Source organism: Sorex fumeus, unplaced genomic scaffold (assembly GCF_029834395.1).
Source record: "Sorex fumeus unplaced genomic scaffold, SorFum_2.1 ptg000240l, whole genome shotgun sequence".
Taxonomy (NCBI): domain Eukaryota; kingdom Metazoa; phylum Chordata; class Mammalia; order Eulipotyphla; family Soricidae; genus Sorex; species Sorex fumeus.
In genome coordinates this window covers 10,346,153-10,366,150 of record NW_026606297.1, presented here as the reverse complement: position 1 = coordinate 10,366,150, position 19,998 = coordinate 10,346,153, and the positions used below count along the sequence as shown (strand labels likewise).

Here is a 19,998-nt window from a genome sequence, read left to right as displayed (position 1 = left end):
CTTTTGTTCTTGTGGATATGGGTCAGTCTCTGTGGTGTGAAATGATATCTCATTGTGGTTTTGATCTGCATCTCCCTGATGATTAATGATGTGGAGCATTTTCTCATGTGCATTTTAGCCATTTGGATTTCTTCTTTGTGAAAGTTTCTATTCATTTCATTTCCCTATTTTTGATGGGGTTGGATGTTTTATTTTTGTGGAGTTCAACCAGTACTTTGTATATCCTTGTTATCAACCCTTTGTCAGATGTGTATTTGGCAAATATCCTTTCCCATTCTGTAGACTGTCTTTGTATTTTGGTCACTGTTTCTTTGGATGTGCAGAAGCTTCTTAGGTTAAGATAGTCCCATTTGTCTATCTCTGTTTTCACTTGCTTGGCCAGTGGCATGACATCTCTGAAGATACCATTAGCTTCGATGTCATGGAGCGTTTTGCCAACTTTTTCCTCAATATACCTTATAGATTCCGGTCTGATGTTGAGGTCTTTAATCCACTTTGATTTTACTTTTATAAATGGAGTTAGACAAAGATCTGAGCCCACTTTTGTGCATGTAGCCGTCCAGTTTTGCCAGCACAATTTGTTAAAGAGGCTTTCCCTGCTCCACTTCACTTTTTTTGCCCTCTTATCGAAGAAGTGAATGTTAATGTTTAATGATATTGTTGAAATATACATAATAGCATGAGAAAAATTATTGACAGACTAATATTGTCTTAATAAGTGTGGTAATAGCAAAAGAATAGACTGATTGATCAAGCAACAATCTCAGAACTAATAAAGTGACATAAATATAGTTAACTAAAAATTGACAAATGGCAAAGAAATACTATGAAGAAAATATAATATTTCCATTTAATGATGTAGAAGCAACCTGAAGTTTATGGTCAAATTTTGAAGAAAAAGACAAGTGTATCTTAAAAATTATCAAAATATATTTTCCTTGAGATTGATTCAAAATAAAGTTGAGTTCCAAGTATGACATAGAAAGTGAAAGATGTAACAAAAACATGGTAAAATATTTTGATTGTGATGATTGGCCTTTTTTAGATATGGAAACAAAATCATGTTTTTGGGAAATAATTTTTAAAACTAAATTTTATTAAAATTTAAAATTTCTGCTTTTCTCACTATCAAAAGAATAAAAGAGCATATCAAAATTAGGAAAAAAATATTTGCAAAAGACATCTCTAATAAAGGAGCATCATCCAGTATCTAATAATTTGTTAAAATTCAACATAAAAAAAGTTACTTAAAAATGGAACTAAGTTTTTTTATATATATCTCATTGAAGAGAATATACAGAGAGAAAATACTTATATAAAGGATGTCCATTATCATGCAAAGTTCATTAGAAAGTTTAAAATTGTAACAATGGTGAAATATCATTCAACTTTGATTAAAATATGAAACAAATAACATTGAATATTGTCAAATCTGGAAAAATAAAACTCATTACTGAGCATTAAAGGAAATGCAAATTAGTTCAGCCACACAGAAAAGTTTAGTTGATTCTTATAAATATGCATAATCAGTCCATATGGTACTCCACTGATACTTAAAAAAGTAGTTGAAATATTAGATGCACACAAAATCCTGCACTGATGCTTATAAAAGCATTCTTCATAATTGATCAAATTTATTTAGATCAATGTGACTTTGAGTAAGGTGAATTGATAAGTAAACTGTTGCTTCAGTAAAACAGGGTACTAGAGCTTATCTGAAATATACTCAAGCTATGAGAAGGACATGTGGTAATTTTAACACTGTAGCTATGTCTGTGGGGTGAAATCTAAAAGACTACATGCTGTGTGTCCATTGCCAAGTGAACAAGAAAAAAAAGAAAAAGAAAATGAAGCTGAAGATGAAGCTTACAGTCCACATTCTATACAATTCCAGCAATCTGACATTCTTGAAATGACAAAACTACAGAGCAAGGAGAATTATAAGTGGTTGCTCTTGGTTAAGGTGAAGGGGGTCAATAAATAAAGAAACACAGAAGAATTTTAGGAGAGTGAAACTGATAAATAGTGGGATTCTTTTTATGATTATCATCAGTATTGTCGCTGGTACAATTAGCCAAACATGGTACTATGCATGAAACCTAATGAAAAACATGGCCTGGTAGTGATAATGTTATGTCAAAGCAGTAGGTGTATCAATCCTAGCAAATGCCCCACTCAGATGGGCAATGTAGATAACGAAGAACATTTTATAACTGTAGGGAGAAGAAGCATTTGAAATGATCTGCATGGTGTCTCTGTCTTCCAAACTGCTTATGCTGTTCTATGTCCTATGCATTCCCATGGTATTTAGAGTTTATCTTCAGTTTTCAAGTTGTTGGGGAAATACCTTGCTGAGGCCTCAGTGTGTAGCTTAAGTGGTTGAGAAAGTGTTTTGGGTCTAGTTGTCTGTACTGAGTAATCACCTAATCAAGTCTGGAGGGGTACAATGGCCCTGAGTATCACCACATATTCCCAAGTACTCTAGCACTGTAGCCCTGTCCTCCCATTGTTCATCAATTTGCTCGAGCGAGCACCAGTAATGTTTCCATTGGAGATTTGTTGTTATTGTTTTTGGCATATCAAATGTGCCACAGGGAGCTTGCCAGGCTCTGCTGTGCGAGTGGGATACTCTCAGTAGCTTGCTGAGCACTCTGAGAGGGATTGAGGAATTGAACCCCGGTCAGCTGTGTGCAAGGCAAACGCCTTACCGACTGTGCTATCATGCCAACCTCAATTGCTAAAATTTAAAGAATAGCTTGTTGTTATTTTGACATTGACTGTACATCGCATAGATGATATAAAATATTATGTATAAATTTTGGGCTTTTGGGCGTTACTAGATATAATATAAATTATACATAAATGAATTATGACCTAGATTTTTTTCACTCTCAACACCATTTATACTGAAGCATAAATTACTGAATGACCATGTTCACGTAAAATTGTGCAATGTGCTATGAAAGTTTGATTGGGATTTAATTATTACTAAATATCACTTCTAGAATGCTCTGTCTTTTCTAATAATAAATCATTTTCTGCATTTATTGAAATAAGTATCTTAAAATATTCAAACATAAATATCAAAAAGAACTTGTTTTTAATTTTTTATTGCTAAGCTACTCTCATGCATATGTTTATATAAATGGATTAGTATATACTTTAGTGGAGTTTGTTGATCAGCAGACAGGTTTCAAAACAAACAGCATTCTATGTAACAACACATATATGCATATTAGGTTTCTAGTGTCATTCCCTTGTAAGAGAAACCTGGGTTTCTTGGAGAAATGGCTCACTTGAGGTCTGAGATGATAAAAATAGTAGCTGATGCTTAGCTATCTTGTTTTGCCAGGTATTTGGAATGTTTTCTATTACAGACAGAACCACAAAATGCAGGTTAGATATTTTAAAGAATATAAGAACTTTGAGGATACCCAAAAAATAAACATTAGGGGACAGGAGATGGAGCAATGAAATATGGAAATATTATAAATTCAATACAGGATTGAAAACTAAAACATAAAATGAAAAGTATAAAATTCCATATTCATATCAACACAATCACAAATAACTAAATGGCAAAAAATGAACAAATTGACAATGAAGACAAATTTTAGATGGTTGACCAGGATGAAGGTTGACCTTCAAAACATTGAGTACTATCTTCAATTTCTTAAGTGTTGATAGAATATAGTTATTTTCTTCCAAAGAATAAAAAAGCAAAAAGAAGCTGGGAAAGGAGATTATTATAGAGGATACTCTGTGGAGGTAATAAATATATCCAGCAAGGTTTAGTAGTTTAAGACAGAAGGGCTGAAAGAACATCAAGACACAATGAACTTTGAAATAGAGAATATTAGGTGAAAAATAAAGAATTCTGAATAAAATATAAATATATAAATATAAATAGTTAATTATCTCAATATCAATTCATTGAGTATAGCTAGTATACTATCAGAATATGTGATATTAAAACAGAGAAAGAAAGTTCCTGAGGGAAAGTACATAGGGCAGGGAATATGCTTACACTGAGTCCACCATTGTTCACTCCCTGGCATCCAATGTGGTCTCCCAATCCTGCCAGAAGCAATGCCTGAGGGCAGGGTAAGGAGTAAGCCATGAGGCTGCCAGGTATGGCCCCCAAAGAAAGAAAAAAAATACTCTGAACTTAGGGCATGTAGAAACTGAAGACTTTGCCTAATTCTTTTGATAAAAATATAGAAACATACAAAGTCTTTAAATGGGCATGTCTAATATTTGTATTTTGATGGATTTTGCTCCTTTAATTATAGGTGGGTAGTTCATAACTTATGATGATTTGAGGGTGTACTCTAAAATCACATGACTTCATTATATGTAATTTAATGTAGTGGGTTCTTGTAAGAAATACAAGATAATTGTCTTCATAAAAATCCAACTGTGATTTGGGGATTGAAGCTATTTCTCCTGTATTATAAAGTTTGCTTTGTGTATTATTTTGAATTTATTATACGCTCTATGAGGTAGTAATTGCTATATGTTTCTGCATATTGATCCAGTGGCATAGCCCAGTGAAAATCTTGAATGTATACAGACAGAGAATGATCAGCCCCTTACTCCTTTTTTTTTTTTCCCCAATGTCCCGTGTTTAAAAGGTTGCATATGGCCGAGCATTTGGGGGCATGTAAAACCACTCCACTCAGTGTACAGATTCAGTTGCTATTCTTATGTAGATATAGCCAAAATTTTAAAAATTGGCAAGTTTGTGACATTTTTATATCACAGTCAAGTTGACATATGAAATAACCAGAGGATGTATTTGATATGCTTTTCCTATTTTGCTAAACATTAAAAAGCTATTTAGTGGATACATATTTGTTTCTTCCAAAAAATGTTTTAAAAGTACAACAAAAACTATAGGAGTGCAAAACTAATACCGATTCCGTTAGAAAATAATGGTTCACATTTGAACAAAAATAATCTTTATGGGTCCATTGTGCTTAAGAAACTTTATTTTAAATAAGTAAAGTTTGTTATGTACAAAGAGAAAGGTATTTTGTTGATTCAGACATGGTGAATAAAAAATATTTTGATGCACTTTTTAAGACACTTTTGAGGGATTCATGTTATAAAAGATAAATATTTTCAATTGCTATTTCTATTTGGTTAATTTTATTGATAATATAAAAATATTAATATTTTCATTCATTTAAAACTAATGCATTTATTTTGAGTTATATGATTGACTTTGTTGTTGATCATCAGTGATTCTAAATGTAGGACTGAATTTACATAACAGGGAAGTTTAGTATTTTAAGTTAATTTTTTTTAATTTTAGGTTATAGAACAATTATATTATGAGCTTTCCTTTTGAAAAGAGAACTATGAATCAAAGACTTTTAAAAATATTTGTTTGAATTGTAAGTAAACTAACTCTAGATGACATTTGAATTACAAAATTAAGTACCTACGTAAAATGTTGTTGTAGGAATTTTAAAAAGTTATGACTAGGACAGCAAACAAATTACAAGGAATACAACTTTCAATATTACAATGAATAAATAGAATGGTATCATTCTTTAAATTCTATTTAGAAGCTAAAGTATAATATTCTTAGATAACATGCATATACTGAAAATCCTATAATTCTATGAAAAATATTTATCCATCAGTTACCTATTTAGCATCTTGGATCACACACAGAGAAATACTTCAGTATTTCTTCTAGCTCTGTGCTCAAAGATCACTCCTGGAATTCTTCAAGGGATAACAATATCCAGTGCCAGGAATTGAACAAAGGGTTAGTACTGTGTAAGAACCTCTGTTATTTCTCTGACCTCTAGAAAAAAATTAACTTATCTATGAAATTCTCTCATTTTTTCTGTCACATTCAGTTGAAGTCATATGGTGCTAGGGATTGAGTCTGGGATCCTGTACATATGAAGTACAATGTCGACTGCCCTTGGAGCTGTTTCCAAGACCTCTGAGACGTTTTTTCCTTTTTTCTTACATTTTCTTTTCAGATAAAAGTTTTATTGAAAGACTTATTTTAAGGAGCAGTGGGATTCTCGTGTGACAAAGTTCCATAAAGAAAAATTGCGTGCTCTAGAAGTTGCGATGCTGTGAATCAAACACTTGGGAGGACTCCAAAAATAAATAAGGAAATAAAACAATTGTTTCCACAAATATTAGTATATACACAGGGAAAGAAAGAATTAAAGCTTGAGTAGAAGATGTTGATTTAGGTTCCTGGATGTTTACTTATCTATGTATTTATTTGTAAAGCATATTCAGTTTTATTAAAAGAAATTTAGAGAAACTTGAGGGAAAGTTGAAGGGAGAAAAATGACTTTTCCAGAGCGGGGAAGAAATTGTCCAGAATGACTTCTGGGAGAAGTATATAAAATTTCCCCAAAAGTCATCTCCTAGAACTCTCTGCAAATATACAAGTTAATCTATTTGTTTTTTCAAAGAAAGCCTTGTACTCTTGCTGGCCCATGCATAAGCTTATCATGACCTCTAGATTTTCCAGTAGCTTCTTTCTTGAGATAACCCTTCTCTGTGTGGTGCCTCAGCTTCTCCATCTCCAAAGAACTCAGGATTTGCATTGAAAAGACACCTGGTTTTCTTGCCTTTGGGCCACTCCAGGCCTGGATAATTTCTTTTTAAATTGGTTAATCTATGATTTGTCTTAAAGACTAAAACCCTAAACAAATAAAAGAACAATTTGTCTAGATCCCTTTAGTACTAAAGTTAGCCTGTCCCTGAACATTTAAATATATTCCAAAAATGTGTTAAATAAAATATTTAAGTGCAAAATATAAGTGTTGAATATAATAATTTATAATTATTTGATACAGAGAAATAGTGTGAATGGATAGAAGCTAGATAGTATTTGTCTGAATGTTTGTATAATTTCCAAGGAAATGTTATAACCACTTAAACTTGCTCCTGATTTTTATTTTGACTACTCCCTACTTTCTAGGATAAGTGTTGAGAAAAGGCCAAATCTAATAAATTAACCCCAAAAGAACTTAGTAGTGTACCTGATTTCAATATATAAACCATCTCCATATAAAAGCATAATCTTGGATTTTTATTGTTTCGTTCTTCAAACAAGATTGAAAAGTTGAAAATTGATCAGCCTCACATTTCTATTATGTATATATAGGTAAAGTAAAGGTAAAGGCCCTCCCGTTGATCGTCGATTTGCTCGAGCGGGCCCAGTAACGTCTCCATTGGAGACCTTGTTGTTACTGTGTCTGGCATATCGAATACTCTCGGTAGCTTGCCGGGCTCTCCGAGAGGGGCGGAGGAATCGAACTCGGGTCGGCCATGTTGGCCACTTGTAAGGCAAATGCCCTACCCGCTGTGCTATCGCTCCAGCCCATGTATATATAAACATTTTTTTTTGGTTTATACACTACGCTATCACACAACAGGGATGAATGGAGACATTACTGGTGTCCGCTTAAGCAAATCGATGAGTAACGGGGTATCAAGTGATCAAGTGATATATAAACATACAATTCTGTATTTTGATAACACTATCATGAAAATTTTAGTTAAAAGGGATGCTCTGATCCATTGATTCACATTCAAGTTTATATGCATTGTGTGTGTGTCTTTGTGTGTAGCCTACAAGTTTAATGACTGAATATGATGCCACTACATATTAGTTAACATAACAAATCAATAAAGCAAAGAGTTTATTCCAATAAATGTCAATTATCTTACCAGATTTCCAGTCCTTCCCTAAATACTTTTCATCATTAAAATATTTTTCTCCTCTTAGAAAATTTTAATAGTAATACAAGAATATATGTGCCAATATGTGTATTACGAAATAGTTTGCAAGGTTATTTGAAAAAGTGGAATCATTAAAAGTTACTAAAAATGGAGAGTTCTAAGATGTGGTTTAATTAAAAAGGCAAGGTTTGTTATATTTAAAATCTGGTTTTTCTAATAATCAATGACAAGCCCATTGCATATATGTGGGAAAGAGCAGTTTAGAAGGCAAAACTTGTATTTTCAGAAACATGTTAAGATCATAATGATTTTTAAAATGTAGTCTATCACTTCCATTGTTTCAAGATGGTACAAAAAATAAATATGCTTACAATGTACCTAGAGCTTTTTTATAACAACTTTGTGTTATTGTTGTTTGTTTTGGTTTCTTTAAATATGTATTATTCTCATTTAGTGCCCTCTTTAGCCAGAATCTCATTACTGCTTCAATTTTGTAATAACATGTAATTTAGGAATTTTCTGTATATTGGCCCTGCTAAAATAGAATATAGCATCTTTCGGCTGGTAGGAACCAATAAGAAAACTTTCCTTTAATTCCCTTTTTACACTTTATGTAACTAGCAGGGGGGAAATGCATTTACAGATTCTTTATAGGCAAAATTTTGAAGCTAATGACCAACCTGTTTCTACTTACATGCAGTCTCCTTATTTTACTAGAAATGGGCCTTTTGGAAAAAAAAAGTTACCATCTGCATTTACTGTATTCATTCTATTTTGTTTCTATAGTTTTTGTTTGTATTGTTAAAACAAAGTTCACATACGAAACAATGTTGTAATTAAAAAAAAATAATGATCTGGGGGTAAAGGCAGCTCAGATAGAGAAGGGAGCACCAAATAAAGGGTGTTGGGAAGATCCGCCCAGGATGGGAGATGCATGCTGAAAGTAGACCATAGACCAAACACAATTGCCACTCAGTTCCTCTTTTATGCAAACCACTGCAAACCATGGCGCCCAAAAGGAGAGAGAGAACGGGGGGAGTGCCCTGCCATAGAGGCAGGGTAGGATGAGGGAGGTGGGGGTGGGTGGGAGGGATACTAAGATTAGTCGTGGTAGAAAATGGGCACTGGTGGAGGGATGGGAACTCGATCATTGTATAACTGAAACCCAGGCAAAAAAAATTTGTAAGTCTACAACTGTACCTCATGGTGTTTCACTAATAAAAATTAAAAAATAATAATCTAGTCTATTCTTTTCACTTGATATTGCAGTTAGAGGCCTTGCACACCTTTACACCAAGTGAGAAGAGAGTCATGATAGAGAAGTGAAATGTACTTTATAGTTAGGGATGTGTAACTATTTTAATCTATAGTGTGTGGAAAGGCATCAATAAGGAGAAAAATTGAATGGGATATGATAAATATTTAGTTAGGGACAAATGCATAGGAGGTTGAGGGGGTGGAGGGGTTAGAGAAATATGCAACCATCAAGTATTAAATCTGTATCTAGTCTTCTGAGACATGAAAACAAAGCTAGGCAAGACAAAGAATTGATATATATGGGCTGCATGCTGGAGCAAGTAAAGATGACAAAGATATAAATGCAGATATGGACAAGATATAGAAAAATATACAAGATATGGACACGAAAGACATGTGAACAGAATAAATGATTAGAAAAAAGATGATTCAAAACAAACCACTTTTTAAAAAAATGTGAAAAGAATAAATGATAAGAAAAGAGAAGATTAAAAATAAACCATTCCTGGGGCTGGAGTGATAGCACAGTGGGTAGGGCATTTGCCTTGAACGCAGCCAACCCGGGTTCGATTCCAGTATTCCATATGGTCCCCGGAGCACTGCCAGAGGTAATTCCTGAGTGCAGAGCCAGGAGTAACCCCAGTGCATCTCTGGGTGCGACCCAAAAAGCAAAAAATCAATAAAGAAATAAAAATAAAATAAACCATTTCCTTATAGTGGAAGATATTGTATATGATTGAACACATTAAGTTTGCATAATATAATTCAGTGACTTGCATGAGTCTCTGCAAGAATTTAGCTGCTCAATTCTTAAACACAGTTTTTACATTTTTCATAAACACCTGTGATAAGAAGTAATATGATCATATGTAATATATAAAAATAACTCTGTCCTTAACTTCTTCATTATGAAAGATTGGAGTAGACCCACAGGTGAGAGGCAATCAGTTGAGAGAGGAAATTAGGAATTAGGGACAATGAAAGACACAACCAGTACAGTATTCACAGATATAAAGATGGATGAATGACTGGGAAAAAATATTTTAGAAGAAGAAATGGATGCATGCAGTTTTTTCTTACATTGAGTGTAAAAATGGAAGAAAAGTCCCAAGTTTATAATTGCGGTATCTTCAAAAAGAGATTCAAATACCAAATCAATCAAAATGATTTGGTATGCTAAAAAGATATGTAAAAGTAGCCAGGATATAGTGGCAATCATGAAAGTATGTTAGGAGATAACAGGGTGCTTCTGGATATATTAAAAATAAGTATTAAAAAGATGAATATGCTTTTACAATTTAAAGATTCTATAAATTCATGGCCCATTTGCTTTAACTATTTAATAACTATATCACTACATTTTAAAAGTTAATTTTTATAATATATGTATTAAAAGGAAAGTTAGTTATTTTTTAAAAAATTATATTTTCCTTAAGAAGTTGTATATGTAGCCAGCACAAAGAACCATGGCTCTTTTTATCACTGATATTTTAAATGTCTATAAAAAGTTGAGTTTTTAAAATTTAAGTTCTTTGGTTAAAGTATTACTCTATAAATAATAATGTGTCACATTAGCCTTTGTTTCCTGATCTCTTACTGACACAGTCTGTACTCATACAAATATGTACTACCAATGGGTGAAATCAAGCAGAAATTGGCAAGCTTATAGCAATGTTAGAAATTACATCATTTCTATTTCATTTATATTAAATAATATAAATATTTATATTTATACTTTAATATTAATATTTCATTTTTTGCTCATCTACTTATCACAGGTTTATAATTTGGGCCTGTTATTTTCAAAATAATCTTTGAAATACTTTTGAAAAATGCTTATTGATTTTGTTTTGAATTTGGATTGCTATCATGTTTAAATATAATTATCTAAAAATTTAAAGAAGAACAAAAAATTAAAATTTTACTTCCCCCACAGTGAAAATTTAGCTAACCACTGTGATATTCTTTAGGGCAATGTTATATGGAGGTAAATTAACATATGCCAATCTCTTTACAATAATAATAATGCCTATATTCTCAGAACTCTTTTTTTCTTCCTCTCTGAAGCTGCACACTGACCAAGATAAAGGAGATGGAAATTTAAAATACATCTTAACAGGAGACGGGGCTGGCAGTCTTTTTGTTATAGATGAAAATACAGGAGATATTCATGCTGCAAAGAAATTAGACAGAGAAGAAAAATCTCTGTACATTCTTCGTGCCAAGGCTATAGACAGAAAGACTGGGAGACAAGTAGAACCTGAATCTGAATTTATCATTAAGATCCATGACATCAATGACAATGAACCAAAATTCACCAAAGAGTTATACACTGCAAGTGTTCCTGAAATGTCTGGAGTTGGTATGTATATGCTAATGTAAACTAACTTTACATTTATTCATTTGCAAAAAAAAGAATTAGTATGTAGTTTTAATAAATGGATTATTTCAAAAAAGAAGTATAATTGGGACTACTCTCAAGTACGAGTTTGATTATAATTATTTGTAAATAACGTATACGTATTTTTTACTGCTCTCTTGTAACTGATACCATAGATATTTCCTGAGAATAGAAATTCTATCACAGTTCATCAACAGCTTCGACTATTTGATATCTATTCAAATGATAGTCAAATTCAATCCCCGCCCCCGATATAACAGTTCTATCTGATGGTGACAGCAATTTTAAAGAATTTGCTTGCATTGTTTTGAATAGCAAGTTTGATTTTGAGAAATTCCTTTTGATAGAATCAGTTGACCATAAAAGCAACTTCTTGTGATAGGCAGAGGAAATAGAACATCAATCTTTGTTCTTTACTTTAGAACTCAGAATTCAGGCTGAAAAGATAGGACTATAAGATACTGGCCTTTCCCACTGAGAATCCTGGTTCAATCTTTGGCATGACATAAATTCTCCTGAGTACCACCAGAAGCGATCCCTTATACAATACCAGAAGTAAGCACACAGCATGTTTGAATGTAGTTCAAAAGACACCCGCACCACTACAAGGATTCATAAATATGAAGGCACTAAATAAAGATAAAGCAGTCTTGTGCTATAACTACAGTATTTGATTTTTTAACCTTTGGAAGTTTATGTTACTTCATTATTTTCCATATATATGAATATATTTATGGTGAAAATTGTCAGTTTTTAAGACTGCCTGTATATTTAACTATCATTGATTGTTATGGGCTGTTTTCAATCAATATTAAAATTCAGTCCATTATTATGAAAGGAGCTTAAAAAATCATGAAGGAATCTTATGAAATTACAGCGCTTACGATAAAACAAGTGACTGTTTTCCTTAATATAGTTACACTAAATGAAATTAATAAGGGACTGAAAGACATTCACCCCATTGGTTTCACTCATACGTGGAATATGAGACACTAAAGGGAACAACTTGACAAAACCTAACAAAATTCACTCCTAAACTTAAGAAAATCTTTGGCTACTGGAAGGAATGCTGGGAAAGACAACGTTGCAGATAGATGGGTCTTCATGATGATGGAACGGTAATGATACTTGGACTGGCGAATCCTATTCTCCCGTAGAGTTATTCCTCTGAAATCCCACAATCTTACGAACTAAGATAAATCTATAATGTGCTGGTGTTTGTTGTACTTAGCATAATAACTATCCTTTACCTTTATGAGATGGGGTATCCTCAGGAGGCATATCAATTTAAAGGCATTTGAAGAAACAGAGGCCCCAAAGAGGAAGTGTCCAGCTCCTCACAGTATGGGAGTTAATTTTGATAAGACATTATAGAGACTGTTGCTGAAGTCCTGTGCTAGTATACAGATACACTGGATGGAAATGAGTTGTTGGTTTTGATGCAGTGCATCGTTCAACAAATGCAGTGCATTTCTTTTTTGTTATAAGTACACAAAATTTGAGAAACTGTCACCACAACTCAGTTGGTGGATGTCAGCATGCTCATAGGGAACACATGCTATTTTTTAAAAGGAAAATCTAAAAAGAAATAATAATTAAAGTCACACTTAAAAAAATGCGTAGTGAGGGGCAGGAGCAATAGTACAGTGGATAGGGTATTTACTTTGCATGCCACCAACCCTGGTTCAATCCCCGACATCCCGCGAGGTCACCCAAGCACCTTCAGGAGTAATTCCTAAGTGCAGAGCCAGGAGTAAGCCCTGAGCATTGCTGGGTGAAACCCCTCCCCACAATAAATAAATAAATAAATAAATAAATAAATAATGTAGTGAGTGGAAAGACAGTACTATAGGTAGCGTGCTTTTCTTGTATCTCGCCAATCACATTCTATCCTGGGCATATCATGTGGTCCACTGAGCCCTGTTAGGAGTAATTCCTGAGTGCTGAACAATCCCTGAGCATCTCCGGGTGTGGTTCCCTAAACAACAACAACAAAAAAACCTACTATGTAAAATACTAAGGAAAATATTATCCATACATTATTTGTCCAAAGTTTCATGCTTATTTACGTAAAAGCATTTTTTTGAAACGAGATTGTGTCTTTACAGAAATCTGATAAAATAAATTAGAAAAATCCACCAATGCTTATCTTTTGGTGCTAGCTCCTTTAAAACTCTATTGTTTTAATACAATTGTGTCACAATTAAAATAGAATAGTTAAAATTGTATTAATTAAAAATTATTAAACTTTGGAATATTACCGATTTAGATAAAGGCCCTCCCGTTGATCGTCGATTTGCTCAAGCGGGCCCAGTAACGTCTCCATTGGAGACTTTGTTGTTACTGTGTCTTGCATATCGAATACTCTCGGTAGCTTGCCGGGCTCTCCGAGAGGGGCGGAGGAATCGAACTCGGGTCGGCCATGTTGGCTGCTTGTAAGGCGAACGCCCTACCCGCTGTGCTATCACTCCAGCCCCACTGATTTAGATATGTGCAGCTAATACTTAGAAATAACAATAGGTACAAACATCTGTGAATATGAAAATTATTTATTTATATATTTGGTTTGGGAGCCACACCATGGTGACCAGGCCATCACTCCTAGCCAGTTTGGAGACTATATTTGATTCCAGGAATTGAACTAAGGTTAGACCAGGGCAACACAAGCATCATAACTGCAGTATCTGGCCCCAATTTACTGTGTTTAATGGGCCACAAGAGCATTTCCACATCTTAAACATAGAAAAGTTCTGTGGGCCAATTTTATTTCAGTTCTGATCATTCACAAGAATAGCATCTATATTTCATTTCCATGAATAAAAAGTCACAGGAATGTTATGAATGTTTCATTTTACTTAAAATATACATTCCCTGTTAGCAATAAATATGCTACAGGCAAATTGCATGTCCACTGATGGAATCACTAAATATGTGTCCTATTTTTGTAATTAACAGTGCAGTTCATTTGTCTCCTTATGTTCATCTTGAAGATAAAATATGTCTCTGACTTCTATTAACAGCTGCGGCAAAAATTCTGAAATTTTTAAGTATTTTTCTCCCTTAAATGAAATAGAAAAGTGAATTTTGAGCAATTTTTTCTTATGTTTATCGTTTTTTTTTCTTTGATTTGGATGCCACCCTTGATGGTACTTAAATCTGACTCTTGGCTGTACAATAAAAAATCACTCCTGGAGAGCATCCTCCTTGGGGAACATGTGGAATGCTGGGGATTGAACCTGGTCATCTACATATAAGGCAAAAGCCCTATCCCTTTCTTGTATTGTCTCTCTGGTCCCTAAACCAATGCCGTTTAAACACACTTCTCCCCGCATATATCAGTTGAACAATCAGATACTATTCATAACAAAATTTAAAAAATTACAACTATTGATGTCTCTGTTTTCTGTTGGGTATTCATGTAGGTACATCTGTTCTACAAGTGACGGCAACAGATGCAGATGATGCCAATTATGGAAATAGTGCCAAAGTGGTCTACAGTATACTGCAAGGACAGCCATACTTTTCAGTGGACCCAGAATCAGGTAGTGATACTGGATAACTGTACCTTTCACATGATGTGATGCCTTTAAAAGTATGAGGAATTAATAGGGTTTTTTTTTTTACCTTATTTCAAAAAATGACTTTTCGGTATTGTTTTTGTTTTTCTTTGAAAACAAAAGAAAATTCTCTATTAAAATAGGTCACTTCTGACCATTAGCTATTTAGCTTTTACTTTTTATTTTGATACATATGACACTAAATAAAACTTTGCGCAGATATTTGTACATTTTGTGATATAAAAGGTGTGACACTCCTCAAATTTAAGTGATTGTCTTTCTCAAATATTTTTCTTGAAGTTAATGTTTCAATCAAAAGAATAATTATATTGACTTTGTAAAACACAATCCCTCAACAATTCAGTCCATGTTATAATCCTTTCCATTCTACCCATTATGTTAAATTGTCTATGTACTGATAGAAAGACAGATTTAGGTATGGGGAAATTTGATCTCTTTGTTTAAGTTCTATAAAATAAATCTTTCATGACTTATTTTTTAAAAACCCAAACTCTAAATATGTGTGCACTTCTTTCCAAAAGGCATCATAAAAACTGCATTGCCTGACATGAGCAGAGAAAATAAAGAACATTACCAAGTGGTTATACAGGCCAAAGACATGGGTGGCCAAATGGGTGGACTTTCTGGAACCACCACCGTGAACATCACCCTGACTGATGTCAATAACAACCCTCCCCGGTTTCCCCAGAGTAAGAATGTTTTTTTTTTTTTTAAATCTTGAATAGGAAAGTGTTTTAGACATATCACAAAGAAAATCTTATATTTGTAATAGGAAAATTGCTATTATTTTAATCATAATTGCAAATTTATTCTCTCTCCTCCACAAGTTATTTAAATTTCCCACAAATTAAAGTAATGTGTCGATTGTTTTTTTGATTGAGAGTACACGGGAGAAAACAAGGTAATAGGGATGTTCAAGTAACTTTATTTCCCCCATTCTGTCTTATAAAGAACTGTGATGCTTTCTAAACTCTTTTTCTCTTTTCTTACCTTGGAGTAAATTTCCTTAATTGTAATTAGCATGGTTCTAATCCATTGTCTGTCACTATCTTGGCTCATTTCTGTTGTAAATATATCTAGATTATAGCCACTTTTAAATATAAAAAACATAAACTTGTTGGTGTATTAATTTTTCTGAATCAAATACTATAGTAGTAGTATTTTTACTATAGTAAAATTTATGCAAATGGGTTTAATTGGCAACATGGCTCTTTTGATTTGTTTTGGGTTTTTATTTTAGTGATGAATAGAGTAATAATTTCCCTTGGCTGTGATGCTATTTCACGTATGCATATGTTCAGTGAAAATTAAATTATTTAATCTTTAAAGAGGTAACCATTTATTCACTTTCACTGAGCAATGAAGCGCTTTGCATGCTATTTAGTCCTACAAATGATTCAGTTCCCGGCCTGAAAATATTTTTATTTTTCAGTGAATGCAAGCGTAAAAGCTCTAGCTTAAATGTGTAGTTCAGGGACTTCAAATTCAAGTTTTTCACATCAATTGTAATAGAGCACTAATAAATAAAGCACTATTCTTGGTTAATCAAATTATAGATACTAGATGATTCAGCTTTGAATGGTGGACACAACCATGGCCCTCCCGTTGATCGTCGATTTGCTCGAGCGGGCCCAGTAACGTCTCCATTGGAGACTTTGTTGTTACTGTGTCTGGCATATCGAATACATCATGGGGAGCTTGCCAGGCTCTGCCGTGCGGGCGAGATACTCTCGGTAGCTTGCCGGGCTCTCCGAGAGGGGCGGAAGAATCGAACTCGGGTCGGCCATGTTGGCCGCGTGTAAGGCGAACGCCCTACCGCTGTGCTATCGCTCCAGCCCAAAGGTAAAGGCCCTCCCGTTGATCGTCGATTTGCTCGAGCGGGCCCAGTAACGTCTCCATTGGAGACTTTGTTGTTACTGTGTCTGGCATATCGAATACTCTCGGTAGCTTGCCGGGCTCTCCGAGAGGGGCGGAGGAATCGAACTCGGGTCGGCCATGTTGGCCGTGTGTAAGGCGAACGCCCTACCCGCTGTGCTATCACTCCAGCTCGAGCAAATCGACGATCAACGGGACACAACCATAAGAAATAGAAAATGTTAATGTTGCTAAAGATAGAGATAATATGACTAATAAGCATAGATCTAAACCATACATTACATTTCTTGAATATAAAATAAAAGTAATAGTTGATGAATTCTCTACTGACTGCAATTCTGTAATTCTTAAGTCTTTTAAAATGTTTACAAAGTGAATGGTAGTGTAACAGTAATAGTAAAAATGTTCAAAATGAGGATCCTACTAAATTAATCCTAATCTCATGCAAAGAAACTTGATAAGAATTCCAAAGAGGCAGTTGGATTTAGATTAGGAGTTCATCTTCTTACACAAGCTAATTGCAAAGAATGTGGGATTTGAAACAGCAAATGTTAATTTTCTTCCTACGTTATGATTTTTGGGGAGACTGCTCTGAACATATTTATTTTGGTACATAGAACACTAGTAAAGTTAATTAAATTAGTGTAGTGTGTCTGTGCCTAGTTCAGCATGTATTGAGTAAAAATATTTCTTTCATTACCATACTTTAAAAATTTGTTTTTGCTTTCTCTCATTATAGATACCAAATAAAATCCTTTCAGGGATAGATCAATTAACATAATGACTGGTTAGAAATGTAGGGGACAGAAATGTTCATTCTCATTCTAATTTTAGCAAAAAACATGAAACTTTAGTCTATGAATTTATTTTTGCATCCCAAACTTAGAGTACAAATGCACATTCATTTAAACTATTAAATGTGTAATGACTGTATCGGATGTGCTGATATGTAATAAGTAATTTTTTATGTATTTTTAATTAAAAAAAATTCTGTATTATAATATCAGGTTCACTATCTATTACCTAAATAACTTGGACATTCACTTTATCTCTTTGTAACTTGCGTTTCCCAGTTAGAAACTGAGATTACTATGTCTTTATGAATTATTTTTTCAATTTAATAAATCTATATATTCTTTTAGAGCTTATAGTGCAATATGATGAAAAGTTCTCTCATTTTAAAATTAATTTACTTAAGTGAAAATAGGCAGGGGACATGAGCCCTTTTTGTCATCTAAAGAGGAAATGTCAAAATAACTCTGATTTAACTTTCAGGTACATATCAATTCAATTCTCCTGAATCTGTACCTCTCGGAACTCATCTGGGCAGGATAAAAGCCAATGACCCTGATGTGGGGAAAAATGCTGAGATGGAATACAGCATCTCTGATGGAGATGGAGCAGACATGTTTGATGTCATTACCGACAAGGATACACAGGAAGGGATTATAACTGTCAAACAGGTTTCTTTTCGCTGTCTTCAGTTTTTCCTTGAGAGCTTTAGACTTTACTTTCGCTTTTCAATTAAGGGAAGATAATCCTAGGATTTATTGCTCCCACCTTTTACATGCTGTCTATCCTTCCCGTAAATGGGAATAGTGTGATTCCACTTCAAAGTTAAGCATCTTTATCATTTAAAAAGTGATCTGAAATTTCAACTTCTTATGCCTAGAATAAACAAACAGTCAAACTAGGATTAGATAAATTCAAAAGTACTTGCTTTGTATCACTCAATGGCAGAAAAAGTAGGCAGCACTCTATTGTAGGCGGGTTTGAATTACAGAATTGCTAAATACGATGATGTATTCAAATGGATGCAACCTGAAGATACCATGAATTTGACATTGGATTTCTAAATGTTTAATTCCTGTAGGAGAACATCATGGAACACAAAATGATTCAGCTGAATGTTTATAGCATACTTTTGACCTACTTTTGGTGTTTTTCCCTATACACCTTGCTTTCTATGGTGGCCAATTGTTATACTATATTTCTTTTTCTTCTTAAAATACCAACTTTAGAAATCTAAGACTATCCAAGCAACTTACATGAACATTTTGTGAAATTTCTGAATTATTCTATCTTTTTACCTTTTTGTGACCTTTTAATACTAATGATGAATCTATATACCAACACAAAATACTTTGTCTAAAAATATCAAAATGTGACAATATGTTATGAAATTGGAATCTGCTTTAATGTCTATGCAATTATATTTAGATGAAACCTCTATAAACCAACTATAAAGTGAGAGTGATTATTTGCTGTTAATTGATACATTTTTGAAGTAATATCTGGGAAAGTATAGAAATTACTGGTATCATTAGGAGAGAGTTTATTTGAAGATTTCACTCTTTATGTGGGATCGAGAGAAATGCAAAGCTACAATAGAGTCGACACGAAACTAAAAATAAAGTCACTCAGACCAAAAGAGAAGGGCAGGAATTGAAGCAGGGAAAGACACAGGGGATGACCTGAAGAAACAATGCCATTCTGATAATATGTGTCATAAGGTGACATATTTTTTGAAGAAGTGTGAATTTTTACTTTTAAAACATGTACAGTTAGGCAACCTGATATTGCCTAAGAAAAATGAATTGACTTTACAAAAAAAAATTAAAGAGCCTTATCTGTGATACCAGTTTGCTAAAAATGATAATAGTGTATTTTGATTTTTTTTGAAGAAATATTTTGAGCAAAAGTGAACTATTTAATAAATTTTGAAATTGTTTTGGATGGCTATGTCTGCAACATCTACTGACTTTTCTTATTTTATTTAACTTCAGAATTTAGATTTTGAAAACAAAATGCTATACACTTTAAGAGTAGATGCAAGTAACACTCACCCGGATGCACGATTCCTACACCTGGGCCCTTTCAAAGACACAGCCGTGGTGAAGATATTTGTGGAAGATATAGATGAGCCACCTGTGTTCAGTAAAATTTCTTACTTGATAGAAGTAGATGAAGATGTAAAGGAAGGCAGCATCATTGGCCAGGTCGCAGCTTATGACCCAGATGCCATGAATAATTTAATAAAGTAAGTATTTTATGAAAACATATGCTTACAGGAAAGTGACTTATAAGCTATTAAGAAATAAAATGACATAAGATAATGGGGAGGGGTTCTGGAGTGATAGTACAGCAGGTAAGGCATTT

General features: G+C 33.6%; 1 protein-coding gene across 1 annotated transcript in view; it reads left to right on the top strand.

Moving 5' to 3' along the window:
- Window positions 1-19,998, top strand: part of CDH9 (cadherin 9) — a 136,250-nt gene that overhangs the window by 94,733 nt on the left and 21,519 nt on the right. The window contains 5 exon segments of the mRNA XM_056108959.1: window positions 11,053-11,347; window positions 14,809-14,928; window positions 15,486-15,653; window positions 18,115-18,302; window positions 19,626-19,879. Coding sequence (XP_055964934.1) covers window positions 11,053-11,347; window positions 14,809-14,928; window positions 15,486-15,653; window positions 18,115-18,302; window positions 19,626-19,879 — 1,025 coding nt within the window.